This window comes from Trichomonas vaginalis, chromosome I, assembly GCF_026262505.1.
Source record: "Trichomonas vaginalis G3 chromosome I, whole genome shotgun sequence".
Lineage (NCBI taxonomy): Eukaryota > Parabasalia > Trichomonadida > Trichomonadidae > Trichomonas > Trichomonas vaginalis.
Genome location: NC_067203.1, coordinates 14831144 through 14856237, shown reverse-complemented (window position 1 = coordinate 14856237; position 25094 = coordinate 14831144). Strand labels below are relative to the sequence as shown.

General features: G+C 36.2%; 12 protein-coding genes and 8 pseudogenes across 20 annotated transcripts, besides 1 other annotated feature; 11 read left to right on the top strand and 9 right to left on the bottom strand.

The window, feature by feature from the left end:
- Window positions 1-19410: part of a mobile genetic element that runs on past the window's edge.
- TVAGG3_0988120 (uncharacterized protein) lies at window positions 367-935 on the bottom strand (the record flags this gene model as incomplete). Its single annotated transcript, XM_051254083.1, has 1 exon — window positions 367-935. A coding segment is annotated over one exon (569 nt), but the record flags the coding sequence as incomplete, so codon positions are not given.
- TVAGG3_0988110 (uncharacterized protein) lies at window positions 952-1353 on the top strand (the record flags this gene model as incomplete). The annotated part of the gene is made up of 1 exon (XM_051254082.1): window positions 952-1353. One exon carries the CDS (start codon window positions 952-954, stop codon window positions 1351-1353), a length of 402 nt encoding a protein of 133 aa, XP_051079656.1.
- On the top strand, window positions 1372-1527 carry TVAGG3_0988100 (uncharacterized protein; the record flags this gene model as incomplete). Its single annotated transcript, XM_051254081.1, has 1 exon — window positions 1372-1527. The coding sequence occupies one exon, from the start codon at window positions 1372-1374 to the stop codon at window positions 1525-1527; it is 156 nt and encodes a 51-aa protein (XP_051079655.1).
- On the top strand, window positions 1547-2131 carry TVAGG3_0988090 (phage tail repeat-like family; the record flags this gene model as incomplete). Its single annotated transcript, XM_051254080.1, has 1 exon — window positions 1547-2131. One exon carries the CDS (start codon window positions 1547-1549, stop codon window positions 2129-2131), a length of 585 nt encoding a protein of 194 aa, XP_051079654.1.
- TVAGG3_0988080 (uncharacterized protein) lies at window positions 2306-3259 on the top strand (the record flags this gene model as incomplete). The annotated part of the gene is made up of 1 exon (XM_051254079.1): window positions 2306-3259. A coding segment is annotated over one exon (954 nt), but the record flags the coding sequence as incomplete, so codon positions are not given.
- Window positions 3464-4315, top strand: TVAGG3_0988070 (DNA/RNA polymerases family; the record flags this gene model as incomplete). Its single annotated transcript, XM_051254078.1, has 1 exon — window positions 3464-4315. One exon carries the CDS (start codon window positions 3464-3466, stop codon window positions 4313-4315), a length of 852 nt encoding a protein of 283 aa, XP_051079652.1.
- Window positions 4461-4722, top strand: TVAGG3_0988060 (annotated as a pseudogene). The gene has a single exon. A coding segment is annotated over exon 1 (262 nt).
- TVAGG3_0988050 lies at window positions 4910-6079 on the bottom strand (annotated as a pseudogene). The gene has a single exon. A coding segment is annotated over exon 1 (1170 nt).
- On the bottom strand, window positions 6107-6496 carry TVAGG3_0988040 (annotated as a pseudogene). Its single transcript has one exon. A coding segment is annotated over exon 1 (390 nt).
- On the top strand, window positions 6862-7311 carry TVAGG3_0988030 (annotated as a pseudogene). Its single transcript has one exon. A coding segment is annotated over exon 1 (450 nt).
- On the bottom strand, window positions 7340-7540 carry TVAGG3_0988020 (uncharacterized protein; the record flags this gene model as incomplete). Its single annotated transcript, XM_051254077.1, has 1 exon — window positions 7340-7540. One exon carries the CDS (start codon window positions 7538-7540, stop codon window positions 7340-7342), a length of 201 nt encoding a protein of 66 aa, XP_051079651.1.
- TVAGG3_0988010 (organellar and viral DNA polymerase type B) lies at window positions 7956-8870 on the top strand (the record flags this gene model as incomplete). The annotated part of the gene is made up of 1 exon (XM_051254076.1): window positions 7956-8870. One exon carries the CDS (start codon window positions 7956-7958, stop codon window positions 8868-8870), a length of 915 nt encoding a protein of 304 aa, XP_051079650.1.
- On the bottom strand, window positions 9244-9936 carry TVAGG3_0988000 (protein of unknown function, DUF4106 family; the record flags this gene model as incomplete). Its single annotated transcript, XM_051254075.1, has 1 exon — window positions 9244-9936. The coding sequence occupies one exon, from the start codon at window positions 9934-9936 to the stop codon at window positions 9244-9246; it is 693 nt and encodes a 230-aa protein (XP_051079649.1).
- Window positions 10153-10605, top strand: TVAGG3_0987990 (annotated as a pseudogene). Its single transcript has one exon. A coding segment is annotated over exon 1 (453 nt).
- On the bottom strand, window positions 11072-12295 carry TVAGG3_0987980 (annotated as a pseudogene). Its single transcript has one exon. A coding segment is annotated over exon 1 (1224 nt).
- TVAGG3_0987970 (uncharacterized protein) lies at window positions 12325-12996 on the bottom strand (the record flags this gene model as incomplete). The annotated part of the gene is made up of 1 exon (XM_051254074.1): window positions 12325-12996. One exon carries the CDS (start codon window positions 12994-12996, stop codon window positions 12325-12327), a length of 672 nt encoding a protein of 223 aa, XP_051079648.1.
- Window positions 15939-16816, bottom strand: TVAGG3_0987960 (protein of unknown function, DUF4106 family; the record flags this gene model as incomplete). The annotated part of the gene is made up of 1 exon (XM_051254073.1): window positions 15939-16816. A coding segment is annotated over one exon (878 nt), but the record flags the coding sequence as incomplete, so codon positions are not given.
- TVAGG3_0987950 lies at window positions 17779-18931 on the bottom strand (annotated as a pseudogene). Its single transcript has one exon. A coding segment is annotated over exon 1 (1153 nt).
- Window positions 19411-19878: 468 nt separating the features above from the next.
- TVAGG3_0987930 lies at window positions 19879-20386 on the top strand (annotated as a pseudogene). The gene has a single exon. A coding segment is annotated over exon 1 (508 nt).
- A 998-nt stretch (window positions 20387-21384) lies between these two features.
- Window positions 21385-22690, top strand: TVAGG3_0987920 (ribonuclease H-like family; the record flags this gene model as incomplete). The annotated part of the gene is made up of 1 exon (XM_051254072.1): window positions 21385-22690. A coding segment is annotated over one exon (1306 nt), but the record flags the coding sequence as incomplete, so codon positions are not given.
- Between the last annotated feature and the right edge of the window lie 2404 nt (window positions 22691-25094).

Here is a 25094-nt window from a genome sequence, read left to right as displayed (position 1 = left end):
GCATATTCGTCAGGAGTTGTCTTATATTTGTTAGGAACTGTCTTTGAAAGTATACCACCTTGAACTTTGACAAGTTTGAAACGAGGTCTGACAATAGTAGTTTTATCTTCTGCTTGCAGTCTGTACATTTTGCCATGTTTGCCTAAAACTTCATAATATTCTCTTGTATACTTTCTTCTATTTTTACGAACACGAATGTGAGTACCTGTCGAGTTCCCATTGTTGTCATAGTCAATAGTATTTTCATATGGGTCGCGTTTAGGTATTTCTATTTTTACTTTGTCACCTTTCTTAAGTTTGAAGCCTGGCATTCTTTCTTGTTTGTCTCTTTTGACTACTAAATTAAATATATAGTCTTTCTCTAAGTCAGGGTTGTTTTTCATTTCTTCGGGGGAGTGGTTTCCCAAACCTTTTTGTTTACGGTTATTGTAAATATTTAAAACTTGTCTCATCTTTGCCATGGAGAAGTGTCTATACTTGTCGTCATATGACATTTCATCTACCTCACCACCTTGTGGTTGGTTTAAGTCTCTTAAGATTTTTATACAACTGTCAATGACACCAAGAGCAGAATGGTTTTGGTCGACAATGAAATATTGGTTTACATTTTTTGAACGCAGATAGTTTTTAATATCGTCTGATTTGAAAGAACTTTCACAGTCAGATGTCAGTTTTGTTGGATGGTATTTGTCAACGAATATTGTCAAAGCAGTTTTCACATCTAAAATATTTTTGGACTGTAATGGTATGGCTTCACAGTATCTTGTGTTTTGACCGACAAATATTAGCCAGTATGGTGGTCCATCTTCTCTATACCTCGGAATGTTTTCCAAGATATCCATAAACCAAGCATTTGGTGTTGAACTAAAGATTTTTATCATGAGTGCTTTCTTTGTCGCTTTAGAAACATAGGGGTCCTTGTTTGGATTCGTCATTTTTATCCTATAAGAAATGGGTTTATTTGGCGCATTAGCAGGAGTTGCATCTAGATTTTTGCCCGCAGTGGGAACACTAGCCAGAGGTGCATTTGGAATTGGAAGGAAGATTTTGAGTACATTAGGTATACTGAAAGAGAAAGCACAACCTATTATACAAACTGTACAGAAAGGTTGGGAGGTAGCACGAGATGCAGCAAATCTTATTCCAAATCCTGAAACAAGAGGAAAAGTTCAAGGATGGATGGACAATGTAGGAAGACAAGCAGGAAACTACTATAACAAAGCAAATGACTACTATAACCAAGCAGGGCACTATATGGACCAAGGTGAAAGATTCTTTAACAGAGGATATAACCATGCACAACAGTGGGTAAACAACAACCAACCTCAACCACCTCAAACGTGGGGAATGTAAATTTTTTACTGAGATGAAATGAACAATACAGCATTGAGACAAATGGGTTCAAGATGGATTTGTCGGCTTCCAGCAGTTACACAACCACGTGTTTGTCAAGTTCTTCCTATACCTCAAGAAGTTTTAGACCGACTTAAAAAACCTAAACAACCAGTTGAAAACAAACCAAACTAAAATTTTTTACTGAGATGAAATGACCGAAGAAGTTGAAACGGTAGATTTGACACCACAAACAAAAAGTTCAGAACCATTGTCAAAACCTGTCAAAGAACTTACAGATGAAGAAAAAAATTCAATAATAGAAAGTGCCAGGTCTGGAAATACAAACCCTAACTACAAAGTCACTTTTCATAGAAATGGAACGGCAAGTATCTCAAAAAAGAAACAGACTCTCACAAATAAAATATTGAAGTCTGAAGGAGCTTTCGAGACAACAGATGGAAAAGTTTACTTCACTGACCAACAGTTCATTATAGAACATCTCATTGACTTAGAGTCAAAATATTCTAAACTTTACAACAAACACAAAAAGTTGAAAGGAAAACAAAAACAAATGGCATATGATATTTATGAAGATGTTGACGACACAACTGTTCCTGCAGGTGAAGTAAAGTCAGAGGAACCGAAAAGTGACGAAAAACCGATAGAAGAAGAAAAACCAAAAACTGAAGATAAACCAAAACCAAAGTTTAGTTTCCAAACTAAACCAAGTCAACCTTCATTAGCTGGTATGGGTTGGCGTCAAAGACTTATGGCAGCAGGCGGTTATGTTAAGTAAAGAAAAAAACATTTTTTTATTTTTATAAAAATGCCCCCATATAGAATGGATAGAAAATCTGCTAGAATAAAAGCAGAGTTGCAAAGATATGGTTGGAGAGTTTCGAAGAATTTTAAATATAGGAAGGGAAGACCCATAAAAGTCTATGACAAATTGTCTGGTCTTCGCTACGAAATGGATTTGGAAACAGCACGTGCCAATTATCCAAACAGATTAGAGAGGTTAGAAGAAGAACGTCTTATGGACATGCCTTTCGATGTTAGTGAACCTCAAGTTGAAGGACACGACGGCTTTGCCAGATTCTACTGGAAACATGACGAACAATTGCATCCTTTGAGAAGGAAAAAAGGAAAAGGTGAAGACGCACATGCTCCCATGGAAAGAACAAGATATGCATATGAGAAGTATCGTGAAGTTAGAAGTCAAATTACATCTGGTCGAACCTTTACAGTAAACTTTGACGAAGGAAAGAACAAAGAAGGCTTCATGGGTGTACTTGCTGCCATACAAGACGGAAATAAGAAAGGATACAATCTCAGATTGACCATAACAGATTTAGATGGTCATATTTACTATGCACATGGCAATGTCACAACAGCTGCAATGCTTCTTGACGCTTTCAAGACTACAAAGAGAGAACAAATGGTTGATTCCGACTCAGACATCCTGAATGCAATTGAAGGAATTGCAAGTGTAAAGTTTGAATGGTACCAACATAACCCTCAAGCAGTCAGACAACATGCTGGATACTTCCCGTTCATAAATAAGTCTGACATTGACTTGACAAGGTATGGAATTTACAATTCAATTGAAACAATTGTCAATGAACCTTGCATTCTTACATGTCTCAGGAACTCTGGTCTTGTTACAGATGAGAAGATGAAGTATCTTGAGTCATGTGTGAAGACAAGGTACATTCTCAGAGGTCAATTGGCAAAAATTGCACCGTTGGCAAATGTCAATATCCGAGTTAACATTCCGACTGAGAAAGGTTCTTCACATGACGACTATGTTGTTGAGTTCAATTTACCATGGTTGAAGATTGTAATTGTCCACAACCACTTCATGTTGAACGAAAGTCTTACAAACCCATTGTTCGGAAAAGGCAAGTGCAACATTGTCAGAGCTGTAAACATTCTTTTCGAGAAAGGTTTGTTGGAACCAATTCCAGATGACAAGCTGACAGAAACTTTTGTACCAAAAGACGAAACAAACTTTTCATTGTTAGCAAGACCAAAAGTTGTTCCAGACAAAGTTCTAGTACAAAAGAAGTACACAGTTCCACAAGGAGTTGGATTGTTCGGATACCAACCTGAACCAGAAGAACTTCCAATGAGGTTGCAAGAACTTCAAGATGCTATAAACAAACTTCCATTGAGACATCCAATTGACGTCAAATTGTATTGGAGAGCATCTGAGTTAGGTCAGAAGGTTTTATATGAAACAGGTTGCTTCGACGATGTTTATGAGATAACAGGAGAAGTTTCTCAGAAGATAAGAGACTCGCTTGAATTTCCACAAACTGGACCGATTGGTTGCGACAAGTTTGACTCATATGAAAAGATATACTATGTCGACCTTAACGCTGCGTACATGAGGTTTGTCCAATATATTCCAACTGGAATTCCAAACGAAGACGGTGAGTTCCCAGGAAGGAACTATACAGTTGGAAAAGTCATACAACAACTGTATGATATTAGGAAAGCTTCAAACCCCAAACTTGCAATGACACTCAAATTGCTTATGAATTCGACATGGGGATATTCCATTAAGAAACCTCAAGAGATGAAGAGTAAACATTATGAGAAGGTCGACAACTTTGTTGAAAGGTTTTCTCCTTTTGTTTTGAAGTACGAATTCACTCAAGGTCAAAGTGGCTTAGTAACCACATTAAAACCTATTGTCGAACATTGGTCTTACCCTCAGTTCGCAAAGGCAGTCCTTGACAACTACAACAAATTCTTCTCGGAAGTCAAATCCAAAGTGAAGGTTTACTATGAGAACATCGATGCACTCATGACGAACGAAGAAGGCTATAACAAACTCATTGAAATGGGCATGGTCGGTGAAAAGATGGGTCAATTCAAATTGGACAAAATTTTCACCGAAGTTCATGTAATATCGAAAAGGAAGTACTGGGGTGTTAAAGAAGATGGTGAAATAGTTAAACATTGCATGAAATAAAAAATTTTTATTCGAATTTGAATCGGACAGGTCGAGTTACACCATTCTTGGTCTCAAACTCATATATAACCTGTTTGTTTGTATTTTCGTCGACTATGGCACGAGACACAAACATTGACCAAACGGACAAAAAGTGTCATTTCAGATGGTCACGCAGCCAATCGCATTCGAGCACTTCGAAGAAGCCTTACGTTCCAAGGGAGAGGTGTCTGGTGCAAGGCAGAGGTCATGAAACTCTACGAGCAGTACATCCTCAATGCCTGGGAGGACAAATCGTCCTTGGATTGGCAATTCTACCAACTCCTCTGGGACGACCTCCTACGCAACTGGGATGACGAAAGAGTCCAATTCAGGGGTCAGGAACTACTTGTCCAAATTTCATTAATTTAAGCCGCTTACGCAACTAAACACCTAATTTACTTGGGGTTTCCCCTAAAATAAAAATTTTTTTACTCTTAGAACCACTCGAGGTTCTCCTTACGGTTGTTGAGCTTGTCACCGTCAATGTGTCTGACCTTCGTCTTCTTGCCTGGATTTGGAACCCATTGAATTGCGACAAGCTTGCCCATGGAGATTGAACCGCGATTCCGAAGGTTAAAGGTTCAAGTGTCCCAAGTTGTTGAGGACTGGGGTAAGAACCTTGCCTGTCTCCTTGTTGCGGATTTGGTATGGGTAGGGTTGGGAAATTTCGTAACCGTCATCGGCAACAAGGGTTGACCAAACTTCCTTTTCTTCGTGTTTCTCTTCTTCTTCTTCCTCTTCTTCCTCTTCTTCCTCGACAATTCCTTCTTCAATTTGGTGCTCACGAATTACGGTGTTGCATGTTCTGTCCTTTCCGAGTACCTTCCAGATGGCATCTATCTCTTCGAAGAAACGGTAGATGAGTCTGGCAAGGTCTCGGTTCTCTCTCGCGTAAATGCGCAAGGTTTCCGTCAAATCATTCAGGACTTTCTCATTGGAAGCTTGGTTCATGAGGAACTCACCTTTAAGTCCCTTCATCTCTTCCATAAGACTACTTTGGAGAGTCTTAACGGTGTTTGTCAGATGAGCTTTCAAAATTCAAAATTTGAATTTGAACTGGCGCTTGTCTGGCAACATTGAAAGGACATCTGCCATTGTGTTCGGCTTCGGTGCTTGTTCGGACATCGAAAAAAATGAAGTGGTTTGAGAATGGCGGTTTTACTTCAAAAAGCTTGTTATGACGGTTAAGTCATACAACAAGTTTAAAATAATATCTTGTTCTTCTTCTGAACGTTTGTTGTCTCTTCCGATAAAAGTTTCGAAATGAGAACCAAAAAACGTTTTTTGAGATTGTGGAAGAGTTCAGGCAAATTTTCATATTTGGATATGTTGGGAGCAGTTCAAAACATCTGAGCTGACTTTTCGGACAAAAATTGGGACAATGTCAGAAAAATTCATCTTTGGTCGGACTGCTTGAAGGTAAGTCCCTTACATGTAAGTAGCTCTGGTAAAGTCTTCTCATTTCTGCTAATTTTGGAGTATAGCTTCGTATTTAGAAGTTTTAATTTTAATTGTCTTATTCCACTCTTTACTTCTAAACGGTAAGTATCCATGAGGTCAAGAAGTAGCTTTGGTAGCTTTAAGTGGAGCTATCTGTTCCTTGACTTGTGCAATTTTGGTTGCAATTGTGGTTTGAGCTCCTTCAAGTTCGCCGTCTATGTCGTTCTCAACGCCTTCAACCATGGCTTGAAACTCTTCATCGGTCCATTGAGATTGGTGTGGGACGAATTTAACTTGCTTCATTCAAAAAATGAAAAAAAATGTTTTTACTCAAAACGTTAAGGTTGACTGAACTGGTTGGATGTCGCCTTCACAGGTTATGTAGAACGGCTGACCCGAGAAGTGAAGGAGAGACTGAATTGCCAATTTCATATGGGGTAGGGGGTTCTCCTTGTTTGGTATTTTTATCCAAGGACGTTTGTTTAGGAACTTAACAAGAGCTTCTCTTTTGGCGTCCTTTATGCCATCGTAGGCTGTCCCGTCTGGTATTTGAATTGGAATTCCAGTCGAAGTCTCGAGCTGAATGTAGACCTTCCAGAAATAGTGGTGAACTTGACCTTGGGCTTCATTACCCTGCGCAAGTACTGCTTAACAACTTCATTTATCTCTATAAGGTTAAATTGCCTCGTCAAATCCTTCTGGTATTCCGAGTCCTTCCATCCGACAGGAAAATATTTTCCCGACAACAGGAAGGACTCTTCCAGTGTCCGTCCGTAAACCATTCAAATTTTCGAAAATTGAGAACTTTTGGTCGAACTTCAGAAAAAGTTTTCCTTCCGAACAGGAAAAGGTTTTTCCTTCCGACAGGAAAGGTTTTTTCCTTCCGACAGGAAAGTTTTTCCTTCCGACAGGAAAGGTTTTTCCTTCCGACGGTTAAGCCACAAACAGATGTCCGACGTACCACCAACCGAGCCCATTCCCAAACCAGAGGAACCGAAAGCTGCAGAACCACAACAGTCTCCTCAGCAACCTCAGTTTCCAGGCAAGTCCCTCCACCAAATTACTACCAATTTCCACCTCAAGGTTACTACCTACCACAAGGCTTCCCGAACTACCCTCCTCCTCAGCCTATGCTTACTTCCCCAACCCTTGGATGTTTATGCAAAACCCTGCCCCACAATTCCAATCTCAATCCAAGAGAGACCAAGAGTTCGAAGAAGGTCTGAACCGCTTACGCAAAGATTATGCCACAGCCCCTATGGAAGACGACAGGCTTTCAGTCTCTTCCCTCAAATCGACCGATTCGACTCGTACCACAGATTCGGTTCGTGACCGTGAAGACTACCTCAAGCAGTCTGAGAGACTCTTCATCCTACAACCATTTACAGTTGGAGCTCTCAAGAACATTGCGCAATTACGAAGGTCAGACACCAGCTGGAGACCGTAAAACAGACGTACTCGCAAGAGCAGTCCAACTGGTCAAGACAAAGACCGAGATAGTTGACTTCATTCTTGCAGCTTGCCCTTACAAGTAAAAAAATAAATAATTACGAATTAAACTTTTTACTCTTTCTTTTCTGAGTTGTTTAGAGCTGGTTTCTCTTGTAGGAACCTTTCGTACTCTTCCATGGTCATGTAATTGCGAATTTTGTACGCAATTCCAGGTTCGTTGTTTTTGAACCTGATGTATGTAACGCTTCCATCCTCCTCGGGGAAGTAAGCTGCTAACATCTGACCAAGTTTTCTCGGTGACTCGGAGCTCATAAAAATGTCACTTTTTAAATGTTAAGTTTTTAGTCTTATTTTACCCTTTGTTACCCTTTGTTTGTCAAGGTAGTATTGGAGTGCAATTTCTCCAAATTCTCTGTGTCGGAGTTCTTCAGCATTTTCCAAGGTGTACCTGGAGAACTCAAAGAAGTTGTCAAGAAGATACTGCCATGCTGCTCTTCTGAGTTCGTCGGTATTTTGGAAGTGTTGCACCTTCGAGTCTTCTGACATGAAAAAAATGACACTTTTTCAGCAAAAATAATGTTTATGTTAGAATGTTAGATCTAACATGTTTTCTAACATGTTTTCTAACATGGTCTAAAACTCTTGAATTTTCATGAAATTTACACCAAAAATAAAAAATAAAGTTGGTTTTTTTAAAAAAATATTTTTTTATTTTTATTGTAAGAACATGTTAGCAACAACAGCACCAAACTCGTTAGTCATGAACCCAACTTCAATGTTAGTAGAGATGAAAAGCTTCATTCCTTCTTCATATACTTTCGAAACAGAAATCCAGAAGATAAAGCAAGAACTTTTAACAAATAATTTAGACTGTAGTGCGAAAGATGAAACAAATGAACAGTATCTTTATGAAATGCAGGACCTCATCGACCATTTACCCAAATTGCCTGAAATTCAGCAGCAAAAACTAACCATTCCCGAATTTGACGAAATAGAAGTCAAAGCAACTGACTCAGTAGAAATAAAGAAGTTCATACGAAAGGTAAATTATGAATTCCTTGGTTTTCATTGCAACCATAAGGTTATGGACAAAGATTGCGACATGGTATATAAGAACATCTCTGACCTTTACAAATCCGAAGAATTTAAGACCTACGACAACTTTGTTTCGTTAGTTGCTGAATGTGTATGGCAGATAAGAGATAAAGATAGAAGAGGCAAAGTATGGAACGAACAAATAAGACCCGCTATGTTTGAGTTAAAGAAAACCATTGACGCCTTAGTTGTTTTAGCAGGTAAGGTTTCAGAATATAACGCAAAAATGAACCCGCAATGTTCTAAATGTAAAGCAGCAATGAGGAAATATAACTACTCCGTCAAAGAGATAGAACGTATGAGAAACGACTATGCAGACTTAAAGAAAGAAGCAGAAAAGCCAGCAGAAGATAAAATGGACATGTTAGCATTTCTGAACAAAAACTATCCAACAGCAGACGATTTCCTTCTTTCAGATGTCAAGAAGAAGTATAAAGAAACTTTCGGTATCGTTAAAACTTTTGACATACTGACAGAAGAAATAGAAGCTACGAAATTGTTTAGAGTCATGAACCATCGCAACATATACCATGTAAAACGCTTGTAAATAGTTATGTTAGAAAACGTGTTAGAAAACATGTTAGATCTAACATGCTAACATAAACATTATTTTTACTGAATTCCGTATGAAATTTCATGAGTTTTGTGTGTTTTAGACCATGTTAGAAAACGTGTTAGAAAACATGTTAGATCTAACATTCTAACATAAACATTATTTTTGCTGAAAAATGACCAAATTTCATGAATTTCCTCATAAGATTGCTACCCTCGAAAAACCGAGGATAGAGATTCCGTATGAAAATCATGAAGAACAGCGAGTAGGGAAGAAACCCCAGTCGCCAAAACTCTATGAAAACAGTGAAAAATAACAGAGTATTTTGACAACTTCAAACAAGTAGGGTAAATGAACTCTTTATTTTTCAAGCTTGACTTTTTACAATTTGAACTTTGTTTGCGTAGATATGAATTCTGAAAGAAGTATGAGGGTCTTGTATGACTTTATACTTCTCCCATAGTTCATGTCTGTCAAACTTACCTGCCATGGACTCTTTCATAAGTTCCATGAAATCGTCTTCGGACAATCCAGGGAAAAGTATGTCAGTAAGTATTCTCTTTACATCCTTACTTAAACTCTTTGCTGTCTGTACACAAATGACAACTGAGATGTTAAAGTGTCTGAGCTTCTTAAGAATTCGACACATATCTTGTTCTCTGTTCTTTAACAAAGGATGAGAGGCGAAATCATCTAAGATAAGAAGACATCTATGAGGGTAAGTCTTCCAATCGTAAGATTGCAATTTCTTCGAAATGTATTCTATCTCTTTCTGTTTGTTTCTGAAGTGTTTCTTCTCTAATATTCTCTGCATTTCCTCATTTGGGTCTTTAAACTTCGAATTTATATACTCATTTATAGCATTGTACTTCAAAACTCTTCTTTGGTACTTCTTTATCCAATCTAACAACTCAGAGTCTTTTATACATACTAACTTAGACTTCTTTATAATATCTTTGAACGAATTGACGGTTTGGTCAAATTGACCAGAAGTACTACAAATGACAACTAACTCATAGAATGGGTTCTTCTCATCTAGTTCTTGTTGTTGTGCAGCCATTTTAAGATAAGTGAAAGTCTTACCCGACCCAGGTGGTGCAATTAGACCTGTTATACCATTCTGAGCAAATAAGAACTTGTCATGTATAGGTTTTATCTGAGCATTTTCTAACTTCCTCTTGTTCTTGTTTAAAACATTCTCAAATTTCTTGTCAATGTCAGCAAACTTTTTTTCTAACATATTTTTAGAAAAATTAAAATTTTTATCTTTTAGAAAATGTCTAGCGATTTCGCTATCTATATTCGAGACAAGCTTTTCGACAGCAAAACATCTGTCGACCATAAAATCTTACATAGTGTAAACAAGAAAGGTGAATTTGTTCTAAAGTTCTGTTTCTGGGAATATGACAAGAACCAAAACATTACAAAGAGCAGTCTTAAAATTTGTCAATGACAGACTTGTTGACAGAGATGACGCCGATTGGAAAGATGAAGTCCAACAAAAGTTCTTAGAATGCAAAGAAGACACATGCGCTGTTCTTGAAGATGAAATAGAAAACAGAATAGAAGAGCTATTAAAGGACAAAGAACTTTTACATAAATATGGTTCTGAGAAATTTGACATAACTCCACCAGAAAGAAGAAGAAGAGAGAAAGAAAAGAAAAGAAAGTAGAAGAAGAGAAGAAAGAACCTGAACCAGTTCCAGAGAAAAAGAAATTTGACATGTAAAAATAAAATTTTATTTTTAGAACATTTCTGGGTCAATGTCAATGTTCTCTTCCTCTTTAGGAGCAAACACTGGCTTAGACTCTAAAATCTTTTTACCCAATTTACCTTGAACTTCAACTATCTTAGACTCATAATATTCATAGTCGTCTGCTTTCTTTGGTTCATAAGGTATAACAAGTTTGTATGCTTTGCCTTCTTTAAGTTTGAGAACCTTCTGTCAAAATTTTCTTTGACTGCTAACAAACCTTCTATGTCTAAGTCTTCAAATTTCGCACCATTTTTAGTCACAATAGCAAACTTAACTGGTTCGATGTTCCAAACTTTGTCAAATGTAGACTTTTCAAAATGGTAGAAGTAAACATTCAAATATGCGAATGGAGTTCTTCTTTAAGTCTGTCATGTACTTATTTACTGAGATGAATTTCGTCATCTTTTCTATCGGATAAAAAAATATTTTTTTTAAAATTTACTCAGAAAAATTTTTCTTTGTATATACGCCATTCTGAACATCTAAAAGACTTTTGACATTTGCCAAGAATGTTCGTTTAGAGCTGCCATATAACCATATTCTTGACAATATTGTTTATATTCATCGTACAATGACCTTTCATCTAAACACAAAGTCAGTTTCATCTAAACAGTTCATATACACTCTTGTTTGCTTCTAACAATGTTTGTCTCTCTTCGGTATGTGGAATTTGTCTTGGATTGAACTTAGAAATATCTAATGTCATAAATATGAGAACAAGTGGTTGTAAAAGTCAGATGTCAAAGTTTCTGCTAAGTCGTCAAAATATTCTGTATCTTGCATATGAGAATCTGACGTTCTGACAACTACATATCTTCTGTCAGAACTTTCTAACTTCATCGGAACAGATTGTTTGAAACCATAATGAAGTTTGCAACATTTTCACAAACTCTTTGGTCTTTATATTTTCTTTCAACAACTCCAACTTTGTCTGTTATAAGACTCTTCAAAGCATCTGAGTTCAAAACTTTTGTTGTATCTATACTTTGAAGTTCGTTACATACTATAAGTTTCATATTCTCTATTGAGAGTTAAATTTACCGCAGATGTTTTCTAAGTTTGTCATATTCGGTTCGAATAGCCCTCTAACAGTTTGCAAAGATATCTGTAAAGAAGTGTTCTTACCAGTTCCTTGTTTTCCAATTATAATGAGAGCAGTTTCATTTTTAGCACTTGGATGTTGTAAGATGTTTGCAAACCAACATAAGATATACTCATAGACTCTTTCGTTTCCATTGCATATAATTTCTTTGACATGGTCTAACCAAGCTTCTATAATATTTTCTTTCCATTCTACTTGTTCGTATTTATATCCAGTGAAGATAGAATAGAAGTTTGGAGAAGGTGTATAGAACTTTATACCTCGAACTGAAAAATCTTCTAACTTTGACAATAAGATATCCCAAGCATCTAACATCTTCATCCAACTTGTACGACTTTTATTTTCTTAAGTTTCTGTCTACATTCTTGTTCTGAAACTATTGTTGCTCTTGGTTTGTTAAAGACAACATCCCATTCTTTCATGACATAACATTCTGGGGCAGAGTCGACATAAATGACTAAACGTTTCAAATTCTCGACTGCTTTGTTATAGTCTCTAAATGGACACATATTTCTGAATGCTTGGAAGTCATAAAAATCTGAAACATCTATTCTGTACATTTTTATAAAAATAAAAAAAAATATTTTTTTTATTCTTGACTTTGTTGTTGCATTTGTTGTTCTTGAGCTATTTGTTGTTGAAGTTGTTCTTGTAATACAATACTTTCACCAGTTGCATCTTCCAATTCGAAACTTTCTGCCGTCATTGACAAATACATAGGACATAAAAGTTTTACAGGAACAAAGTTTGCGTCAACTAATGTCAACGTTATACTTGCCAAAGTGTTTGAGTTCACTAAGGTTGAAAATTCTGCATTCGAATGAACAATAGGCAAACCAGCAGAGAAAGTATTGTTTATACGCATAAGTATCTTTTGGTCATAGTAGTTTCTGTCGACATTCGAATAGCACTTTGAACCTAAGTTTGAAACAATATATAAAATAGGTGTGCTTAAAGTCAATGGAACAGACATTCCTTGTATGACACCTTTTCCTGTTATAGGAAACTGTTGGTAGTAAAAACCAGATATAAGTTTTGTATTATAGCTCATATCGTTTATAGTAAACTCAGTCGGACATCCAAACATAATGAAACCTGCTCTAGTTGCAGCACATGTTACATCCGTCCTTAAAGTATTAAATAAGTCAACAAAACCTGTTGGTGGTATATCTGAGTAAGTATCTTCAAAGGAGTATTTTTTACCATTCACAACAATAAAGTCTTCTGGTGTCAAAAGAGCAAAACAGGCTTTAGTCGTCATTGTGTTTAAGGTTAGTTTACAATATCGTCCTTGAGGACTTTGTAAGTTTGTTGTTATAGAATTATATGACTCAGGGTTTTTAGTCGTAATAGTATAAACCACTATGTCTTCTGCCATTTACTTAGCAAATAAATTTTAATGAAATGTTGTGGTCGTCAAATATTTTTATGACGTCTGGGAAACTATATTTTAAGTTCAACGTTTCACCTCCTTTCATAACGTATATCTTGTCAATGACATTATATGAAACACCACAGCAACTAATGTCGGGTTCTATTTCTTTGATGTTTATATCGTCTGCCTCTGTCAAAAGTTTCAATAGTTCTTTCAAAACTTCATGAGGTGCAATGACATATGAGTTCACTTTTACAGGGTTGTGTTCGACCAAGTTTAACATTATACCTAAAGCTTGACAAATCTTCTCCTGAGTTTTAAGTTTGTCTTTAAGTTGTTGGTAGTCGTTTCGAATATCTGCAACAGAACTTAAGTCTCTGCTAACTTCAGGATATGGTTGTTCTTTTACAGGAACTATTGTTATACCATCTTCGTCTTCGTATGGTTTCCCCACTTCAACATCTCTTTCTTTGACATTGACAACAACACTTTGACTGTTTGTTTGAGTTGGTGAATTTAACTTCACATCTGCCACCGCCATTAAACCTTTTGAAACACTTACGCTTCTATTTTTCGGAAATGACATTTTACTTAGAATAAAAAGATGGACGTATTTGAGTATCTCTTCGAATTGAAGCAAACAAAGTTTACACACACAAACAATACAATACATTGACAGAATAGTTCTTTATACAAACAATGGAAAATGTTATAGAATAGCAGTCTTTGCTGAACCAAAATATTTTCATAAAGCAAAGAAAGTTGGTATAACTGAAATGGTGAAAGTTCTTGAAGCAGACAAAAATATAACAACAAAACTGACGATATTTCTAAAGGTAAGTTTATAATACAATTTATGTCAAAACTGGCGTACTGTCAATATTTGACGGAGAGAAGTCAGTTCAAGAACAACTTACTGACCTGCTGCCAAAATCTGCTCGATGGAAGCTGTCGTTATGCCAATCTGAGGAGCCCCAGCAGGTTTCATCGAACGAATCTTCAAAAGAGCATCTTCCGTGAAAAGTGCTATTGGTTTTGTAAACTTCTTTGCTTTCAATTCATCTGGACCGTCTCTGTCACCAGTATATTGTATTTGAACTGTACCAACAGTTGAAATACCACCCATAAAGTCTTCTGAGTCAGCAAATGGAATGCCAAGCCAAAAGTTTGAACGGTCTCCATTTGTATATTGAGTTTTTTGACCTCCTGTATGAGTCCATACTTTCACATATGGCATAATAGAACTTTGCATTTCAGGGTTAATGGTTGTTGTGAAGTTGTTGTTAAAGTTCATAGCATCTAATGTCAAGTTGTATGACCTCATATCCTCAACTGTAGAATATTCTTCTCTTGGATAATATTTGCCATCTATGTTTATATGTATTTAATACCAGGGTTGTAGAACAAGAATAGTCATTTATAGTTCGTCTGAACAGTACAAACATAGTATCTGCATGTTTCATTGCAGTTGTTAAAGCAATATCTGTTCTTGCACCTGGGTCAGCACTTTGGTTTCCAACTTCACCTGCAAAGTCTTTGACAGATATTTGGTGTATAGGGAACATAAGTGGAACTGCAATATATTTGGCAGCTAAAGCATTTGAAATATCTGGGTCCAACATATAGACTGCAAGTCTGCTTTCTATTCTCTTGCATTCAAATTTTTCGCATGTGAACTTAACTGGGTCCCAAGCAGTTCCAGCAGCATTGAAATAATAGTTTACTTCAGTGTTGAGGTTTGAGAAACCAAAGTCTAAGTCAACTTTGTCTTTGCAAAAGTCGGCGAATGACGTTTTATTTGTTCCCACTACGTCTGTAAGAGTGAATGGGTCTTGTGTTGGTGCAATGACTAAGTTATTTTTGCTTGGAGTAAGTTCGATAGAAATTTTTCCTGCCCAGTTTGGCAAGTATCTTAAAAACCTGAAGATGAGGAAAGATGACAAAGGAACTCTAAGTTTCATTTTACTTTGGTTACTGCTGCCATTGTCCAGAAAGGTTAACATAAACTCCTGGAACGTTAGGGTCAAGTCTTCTTATTTTCTCAATAGTTGCATACTGGTCTGTTTGTTCTCTAGCTTGTGGTTGTACTGAGTTTCTCAAAGCGAACCATTCATAGTTTGCCCATGTTACTGTTTGAACTAAGTCAGAGTTAGAATATATCTTATATCCCATGAAAACTTCTGGAGCATATTGGTATCCGACATAGAAAATTCCATTGCAACCTTTCTTGTCAGACAACTTGGCAGAAGGTTTTATTTCAATGTCTTGTTCCACGTATAAGAAGAGTTGTCAATAGAAATTATATGAAACCTGTCGCAAGCAATATCTACTGTTGTTGAAGAACCTTCTCCAAACTCACCTACGTTTCCATAAGAAACAGCAGTTGTATATTCGTAAGTTCCAGGAACTATTTCTGACCTTCTAATGGCATTGTCGCATTCGTTATACCATTCGGAAACATTTCCATTCATAGCATCCAAAACTGTTGGCGTTATATTCTGAGCGGCGTACATTTCATATGAGTAAAAATATAGAATAGTTGGATTTATATGTCATAATAGAACCCACGTGGACCAAGCTTTACTTTCTTCCTGACTGAGTTTTTAACTCTTCTTTTTCCTTCATTGCCCTCTGCTTGAAGTTGTTGCATCTTTGCATTATGTTCATCTAGTATGTTGCAAATTTCCCATGTCCTTTTTGCCTTTTGGCTCTGGTCGCCCATCTCAGGTAACCTATATCCTAGAAAGAGTTTGTCATAGTCTGTATTTGAGTCTTCGCGTATTGTTTGCATGACTCTTTCCTGAGTTTCCGGTTCAAGCTCTTCAAACAGTGCCTGTCCATATGGAATAAGCTCGTTTCCAAATATATGTTTTTGTAGCCATTCTGGTTTTCTTTCCATGTTACCAACTATATCTTTTGTGAATGGGAAAGCTTTTACCCAATCTTTCAGTCTTGCGTCGTTTATTTCTGTAGTTGGTTTTATTTTGTCAAGGAACATGTTTTTCAATACTAACATTTCATTTGGTACTGTCCATTTGAGTTTTCTTAAATATTCATCCCTTCTCGGTTCATTGTCTGCAAAGTAAGTTTTTATGACATTTTGCAAACTTTCGTTTGCAAGGTCATGTACAATAGGTTCTCTTCCTTCTCTCTCCCTAACTTTCTTTCTAAACTCTTCACCAAATATACCATCTCTATGGTTCTGTGTAGTTCTTTGAGATAAATGTTCTAGAACGTCAGGTGTTATATTTCCATCAGCCATGTTCATTTCATACTGGTCCAAAATATCTGCATGTTTCATATCTTTCAATGGCATTAAAGCCGCGCTTAAAATACCAGCTATATCTCGTTCACCATTGACTTCCATTGCGTCTACAACTTCTTGGAATTGTGGTTGTAAGTTTATGAACCACCTATCTGGATTAGCTTTATGACCCCATCTCATTGTAGTTCCATCGTCTGCAGAAACAAAAGTAGGTTTGTTTCCATCTTGGTTAGGTTCTGAATGAACTTTAAACAATGTTTCATTTCTATATGTTTTCTTGAAATTTAACCTTTTATTTTCACCGAGTTCATCCGAAGATTGAACGTTAAATGCTCGTAAGTAAAAAGGGTTGTTGTATTTGTGTACATTTTCTTTCAGTACTTCCATTCTATGCTGAATATTTTCATCTGGTGTTGGAGTCTTTTGTATGTCGGCAAACATTTTTCGATATTCTTCTACTATGTCAGCCGAATTTTTTTTAGACTCTTGGAAATATTCCATATTCTCCGCATACACTTGTTGAGGGTCAAGATTTTTCGGCTGTTCCAAATCTTCATCTAGTTCTGTGAAGTTAGTTTCCAAAGGAAGGACTTGTTCGTTTCCTTCAGGCTCTTCTAGCTGTTGTTGCTGAACTATTTCTTCCATGTCTGGTTGTATCTGAACTTCTTCCTGTGGAGTTTCTTGTACCTCATCTGCTGGCATTTCATATATTCCGAGACCGTTTTCAACAATTTCCCTATCTACGTCATCCGCATTCATAAGCTTTTGTTCTTTCGTTCCGTCTCTATTTTTTACGCGTTTCATGACGAAAGTTGAATTGTCATTTAGCTCTGACATCAAATATCTCGGAGTAAATTCATCCATGTCATTTGGATGATATGCTATTAAATCATATCCCTTAGCGAGCTTGTATTTTCCAGGTTTGAGATTATATCCGTTTTGGTGCTGAGCCATAAAGCTAAATAGGTTCGGGTCAGTATTTCCATCCTTGAACTTTCTAATAGCTTCTTTATATCTGTCACTAAAGTCAACAGTATCTGGGAAACCACACTCTTCTTTAAGCATTTTTAAGAATTCTTGGTTTCCTTGTTCTCTACTTCTTTTATGTCCTTGCTCTGTTTGTGGTTGTTGTTGTGCAGGGTTTTGAACTGTTGGTTGTGCTGGATTTTGAACTGTTGGTTGTTGTGTTGGTTGTTGTTGTTGTTGTTGTTGTGCAGGGTTTTGAACTGTTGGTTGCTGTGCTGGTTGTTGTGTTGGTTGTTGTGCTGGTTGTTGTTGTTGTTGTGTTGGTTTTGGTGCATGCCTGTGTCTGTGTCCATGTGACGATGTAAATGTTTTAGGTAGTCCTGGTGCAGGTGCTTCTCTTGGAGGGTTTGGTGGTATAAAGTTCCACCAGCTGGCACATATGTTCCATCTGCAGCATAATGTCCTACCTGACTTTTCGTTTTTAAGAAAGCATTTACTAGGTCTGTTTTGGTCTGTTGTAACTCTTTTTCTTGACTTTCCACAACAGTTGCTCTAACGGCGTCATAGGCACTTTGAACTGCCTGTCTCGTTGCTGCATCTGTTATTTTCGTCATATTTTGTGCTACTTCTTTTAACTCTTTGTCGAAACCTTCAGACTTCAGTTTCTTTCCAGATGAGAAGTCGTTCACTTGTTTCACCTTACTATGAAGAGCTTCGAAGGCGTTCTTAAAGTCAGCATTTGTTAAAGCTTCATTTGAACTGTCTTCATCCGCTTGTATTTTTGTCCTTATTGACCCTATGAGTTGGGCTGCTTTAGCGTTGGCTTGGGCATCTAACCAGTCATTGTTGGCTTTTATATATTCTGCGCTTTTCATTGCCTTTTGCATAGCCGCGTCGTTATTTTTACTTTCTTGTGCTAAGTTTTCATACTGTACGGTTTGGTTTTGCAACTGTAAAAGTTTTTCTGCCTTTACATTTGCTTCAACTTCTTTTTTATACTCATCGCTATCCATATATGTCTTCAGGGCTTTTTGTTTTATCTCTTCATCTTTCAGTACTTTATATCGAGTAGTATGGTTTTTCAAATTTATGACATCTTGTTCCATTTTTGCTACTTCTGCTGCTTTTTCTGACACTTTTTTCGCATATTCCTCTGTACTTAGTTCTTTCAGTTGTTCTTCTTTCTTCTTTTTCTCTACGTTTAACTCATTGAGTTTCTTTGCGTGTCTGTCATATTCTAGTTTCTTTTCGTTTTCACTTATTTGCTTCTGTATGTCTATGTTTGACTTTTTGACATCTGATATTTGATTTTTGAGTGAACTCAAATTCATTTGACTTTGAGGGTTATAGGCTGTTCCGTCTGCAGCTCCACCATAGCCTGCCATTTTCGCTAAAAGTGCCGCTCTTAAACCTCCACTCTGTGCACCAAAAACTCGGTTTAAAAGCATAGGATTGCTTGACATTTGTTGCAACATAGTGGGGTCATTCAGCATTTGTTGTTGCAAACTGTTGTTGTGGTGTCAGTTTTACTATTGGATGTTTCAATGCTCTCTTCCTCTTACGTATATTCTTACGTAGCTTACGTGGCATTTTAAGTGAAGTTAAAAAGCGGTTTTTGACAGATGTTTATATGACACTATTTGTTCAGCTCAAAAAACTACTCGGTCAAAGTGTTGTCAGTTTTGTAAAATAACCGTCCTATCTCTCATTCTATAAGGGGGGAAAGGCTTCTCAAAGTATACTTCCTTGGAACGCCTGTAACTTTTCCTGTAGCGACGATAGACCCTTATTTGTCTGGACAAAGTTATACTATTTTGAGTGCTCTACAAAAAAGTCAACAGCGACGACTCTCAAAAACCGTTGTGTAAAAAGTTTTACCGTTGGACAAAAAAGTATGTATAGAAAACAAAAAACGTTTATAGTTCATTCAATATTTGAGATGGAACGGTTTGCCAACGGAGACTTTTCAATAAAATAAAAAAATAGAGGGGGTTACCGTTGACGAAAACGGTTTATTTTAAACTTTTCTATGAGTAGTCCGAAAAAAACAGTTTATTTTTGTCTAATGGCATTCGCTAGCGTGTTCGCTCCAAATTCACCTGAAGAAATTGCTTGCAAACTTTCAGCACCCACAGGTTTAGAGCCTCAACATCAAACTGCAGCATCTACACATTCTCCAAGCAGAACAGACAATTCGCTCAATCCAAAGCCACTTTCACTACCAAAAACAATACCAAACGAGCTCCGTATTACAAAGAACCACAGCAACGCTGAACTACGCAAAATACTACTCAGATTGTCTGAAGAATACTTCAATTCAAAGCCAGAAGAAAGAGTTCCTGCAACTTTTAACAAAGAATATTGTGAACAACTCAACAAAGTTCTTGCAGACTTTACCAAACTACAAAAAGAAACACCTGACCCATTCGAATTAGGTGACACAATTGTCAACTATTTTCCAACAATAACAAAGATAATGGTTGACAGAACTATATGTCAGCTTATTGAAAGTCTTCCACCCAAAGCTGCAAAACAAGTCGAACAGTTTTGGGTCGAATTCAAATTAAAGAGTTACGGATATCAGGATGACGAAGAAGAACGTGAGTACGGACAAGAAACAGCAAATGGCAATGTCTTAGCTCACTCAACCCCAAGTTCAAACCATTATTTTACTCAGACAACAACACAATTCAAGTACGCAAAATTGCTATTCATTTCGTTAACCAAGCAGAAGACATTGAAGAAGGAGACTCTATCTCAGTTTATGTTTGCTACTGCAAGTTTTTCAAGGACGAATTTGGAGGACCAATTCTCATGCATGTCTTCAAGCCACGTCAGCAACTCTACGTTGAAACTGAAATAACACTCATGCATGGAATGTATCTCAAGTTTGAAAGCCAATTGGAAAACACATACAACATTTGGCTTTCATACATTCAGTTCGATACACCAGATGACTTTGATGTTGAAGAAGAAGACTCTACTCAAGAAGATGAACCACAAGACTCACCTGATGATGACGAATTTGTACCCGAAGAAGAATAAAATTCAAGAACACCATCAGAAGACGACCAACAAATGGCAGATGCAATGGACAGTCAAGTTCCATGAAACTAAACATCTAATTTTACCTCAATTCCAACTTTTTTTAAACATCTTCAGGGCTAGAAGGGGCGCAGCCCCTGGAAGCCCCACTTCCCTTTTTTTTTTTTTTTTTTTTTTTTTTTTTTTGAGAAAGAAAAAAAAAGAGGAAAAAAAGGGGGCGGCGATAATTTTATATTGTTTTGTCTTTCGGCCGAATGGCGGGTACGAAGTAGCCGCCATTCGGCCCCAAAAATGGCGTATTATTCTATTTTTAAACGGTCATGGCGTAAAACCGTCGCATCCCTACACCATTAAATGAAATTGATGTTAATAAATAATCATCATTTTTAATGGAAATTGATTTTGGTAAGTACTCCAGGATATAGATCTGCAATTTTCCCAAATGAACGGGGTGGATAAGATCCCAGCCCTATCGTCATCCCAGTGTCAATTTTACAAAAAAAATTCTTAATAAAAATTTTTTATTAAAAAATTCTTATCTTTTTTCATTGAAATTTAAATAATAAAATAAATTTGGCTGTAAAAACCATCAATTATTATAATTCTTATCGAAACACATTTAGAAAAACACTTATCTTTTATACTCTTTCTATTTGAAACATGTTTAGTTCAGTAATTAATAATAAAAATTGTGAAAATAGTGACTATTTAACTAAAAATATATTAAATGATGTAATAATGAGATATACATATATTTTTACGAATTATAATTAGAAATTATTCTGGTCTGGGAATCCCAACCCAAAATCATTGAAAATTTGAATATATGGGATGGGCTACCCATCCCAAAACTATATTGAAATTTTTGAATTGATAATAAATGTATCTATATCTAAGGTATATTAGAGAATTTTTAAAAATTATGCATTAAAAAATTGAATTTATTCAAAACAAATTGAGAATAAAAATGCTTAAGTAATCACTTCATTATTTCAACAATGATTGATGCAGTACCGACGTACTATAAAGACATTGAGGTCGGTACTAAGCATCAGTATCTTAGATATAAAAAACCAGGCGACAAGTACGGAAAATATTATGTTAAATGCAATGAACTAGTAAAGCGTCCTGACGGAACTATATGCCACTGTGCAATGGAAGAAATGCGTGAGGATCATTTCAAAAAATGGATCCAAAACAAACGGCACATATGCACACCAGGAGAAGTAGCATCACAACAAACAATCGATCAATACTATCAAAACGTCCCAGCAACAGGGCTTACACCTATATCGTTAGGGGATATCTATGAACAGCTTGCTACATTTACTGGAAGATTTAACTTGGCTCTGAATACCTTCTCAAGCCCAGAGTTTACAAAGCTAGTTAAAACCATTATAATGTATACTGCAGACTCGATGATATTGAAGTTCCCACAGTTACACAATGTTAACATCAATGTTGATAAACTAGCTTCTCAAATATACCAGCCTATTTCAACTGACAAACTAAGGCAAACAATGATACAAATTGCAAATTCAATCCATGTTGCAAAAGTTGATGAGTTTGCTAAGCTTGCCTGTACCTGTGTTGCCATTGATGAGGGGAAGACTCAGCAGTTTCACAATCTGGACTTCTCCCTCACAAATCCTCTGCAAAGCAAGCGGCCCTATCCTGTTGAGTCAATCCAAATGAATGGTGGAACATCTGAAGATTATATCCACTCGCTTACTCAAGGATTTAACAGAATCTTCATTAGAGATGTTAAGATCAGCAGTGTAGTTTGCGATGGCAATAAAGCGCAATTGAAATGTTTTCAGAAAGGATGGAATCAATCGTTCTACAACTCAAATGACCCAAGGTTATTCAAAATCTTGTTTATCCCGTGTTTATGCCACAGGATTCATAATTGTTATCAATATATGACAACAAAAGACGTAGCATTAGGAGCAATTGTGAAACATATCCACGAAATATCAGCTCTTTGTAGAATCCATGTTGAAGACATCGGAGCTCTCTGTCCAAAGCATGTATCCACCAGGTGGATCTATGATTATAATATTTGTATGTTTATTATCAAGTATCAAGACAAAATTTCAAGATATACGCGTATTGATATTGAAAACATCAAGTTCTTAAGAGACTGCTTGGCAATTCTCAAGAAGCTTATTTCCACGTTCGAATCAGATAAAACCAAGATATCTGATTGCTACGTATGGCTTTGCAAGGGTATTGAAGCACTCCAATACCTTTCCAGCAGCAACAACAATCCTTTTGCTGGAATCCTTTCAAGATCGTTGTTGAACTATACCCTTGGATCGGACTTTGGAGGTCTTTGGTGCTTAGCCTTCGCTTTTACACCGAAAGGTAGGTATTATTTCAACCAAAAATTCGTCCACGGAGCGCAGATCAACGAATCTCCGGCAATTAATTCATTTGATATTACAAACGTAACTTTCGTTAATCCAGTAGAAGACATTCAATCTATCTATATGGACTCTATCTTTGAAGAAGGTTCGACTGAAGTTTCTCTTGATATGGTTGAGGAGGGATCAATTCGTCAGGTAACTGCTACAATTGACCCTCCTATGCTTGATCTCGCAGATGTAACATCTAGTTCAAATCAGCCGGTTAACCATTTTGTTGCAGCTAGGCAGTATCTCAAAAGTATTTTGGAACAATTTCGTATTCCGGGTCAAACAATAACAGATATTATTACACTATTTAACACGTATATTAATAGTGATAATGATATCTTCTCTGATGATATGATTCAAGAACGTCAAGAATACGGTTGGGAAGAAATCTCTCATAGAGATGGCAATGTATCAATCTTTGCAGATATCGCCCTTCGTGTTATCTCCGCTTCACCTTCAGAAGCAACATGTGAGAGAACAATAAAAGACCAAAGATTGATACTAAATTTGAAAAGATTACGTTCTCACAAAATTTTATTAGATAGCCGAGAAATTTTAATGGCTACAAAATAAATATCTATATTTATTATTAAAAATTGTTTTATATTTTATCTGTTCAATATTTATCTCATATAAAAATTTGAAATACTTAATCAAAATTTCTATGTGTTTGTTTGAAAGAGATCGATAGCAATTCATATATCTTTTGAATTTGCTAATTGTGGTGATGGTACTATTATTATTAATTTTTTATTTTTATTTTTATTTTTTTTATTTTTTTTTTTGATAATATACTATTTAGATTTATACATTCATTCAATATTATGAAATAAATATTTCTAAATTGATCTGATTAATTTTTCATTAAAGTTTATATTATCACCAAATAAATTTTCGAACCCTTAGAGTCATAGTTCAATGGTAAGAGTCATAGTATAATCGTAAAGTCCATTGGTTCGAATCAAGGGGATTTTCACACTTTTTTCTTTTTTTAAAATTTCAGAGGTTTATTTTTTAAGGTTCTCGCTGGCGACCCCCCGTTCGTCGAAAAAAAAAATGATTTTTGCTGGCGACCCCCCCAATCACCAATTTTTTTTCGACGAACGTGTGGGGGGTCGCCAGCGAGAACCTTAAAAAAAAAACAGAATCCCAAAAAGGTGACATTTTGGGTGTATCGTCTATCCCAGGGATAGAAAAATGACTTCACCTTGGATCTATAAGTCATATTGTCAGTCAAACTATCAGTCTTATTCTAACTAAAACCGTAAGTCATAGTGTGTGTCAAACCGTCAGTCATATTGTCACTCAAACTGTCAGTCTTATTCTAACTAAAAAGCTAATTCATAGTGTCTGTCAAACCGAAGTCATATTGTCACTCAAATTGTCAGTCATACACTCACTCAAATCAACAGTCATAGTGTCTGTCAAACCGAAGTCATATTGTCACCCAAACTGTCAGTCTTTCTATCACTCATAAAACATCAGTCATACACTCTCTTAAACTATGAGTCATATTGTCACCCAAACTCTCAGTCATATTCTAACTAAAAAGCTAATTCATAGTGTCTGTCAAACCGAAGTCATATTGTCACTCAAACCGTCAGTCATATTGTCTGTCAAACCGAAGTCATATTGTCAGTCAAACTGTCAGTCTTATTCTAACTAAAACCGTAAGTCAAAGTGTCTGTCAAACCGTCAGTCATATTCTCAGTCATACTGTAGTTCATACTATCACCCAAACTGTTGTTCATACTGTCACTCAAACTCTAAGTCATATTGTCAGTCAAACTGTGAGTCATATTCTCTCTCAAACCTTGAGTTATACTGACAACCAAACCCTCATTCAAAATGTCACTCAAACTGTCAGTTATATTCCTAGACACATTCAAACTTTCCTTTATGCACTCAAAAATAGTAAAATCTATTTTTTCTTCAAGAGTATCTTGAAACTCTTGTATAAATTGAGAATCTTTTAAAATTTGTAGGAAATTTTTATCTTGAACAAACTTTGCACTATTCCATTTGTTAATATTTATTTCTGTCACTTTTTAAAGAAACATATTTATTATTTATGAGCTCATTTCATATAATAAATATATTATACTGATGAAGAAGTTTGTGAACTGATGAAAAATTTGAAATAACACTAAGTAAAATTTAATAAAATTTCTCATATTTACGATTCTTAGAAGGGTTTAATGATGATTTTATTAGTCTTAATGGCGCTATTTATAACACTTGAATATCAATTCTTTTGCGGTAATTTAGTAATTGTGGTTGTGATTTAATTG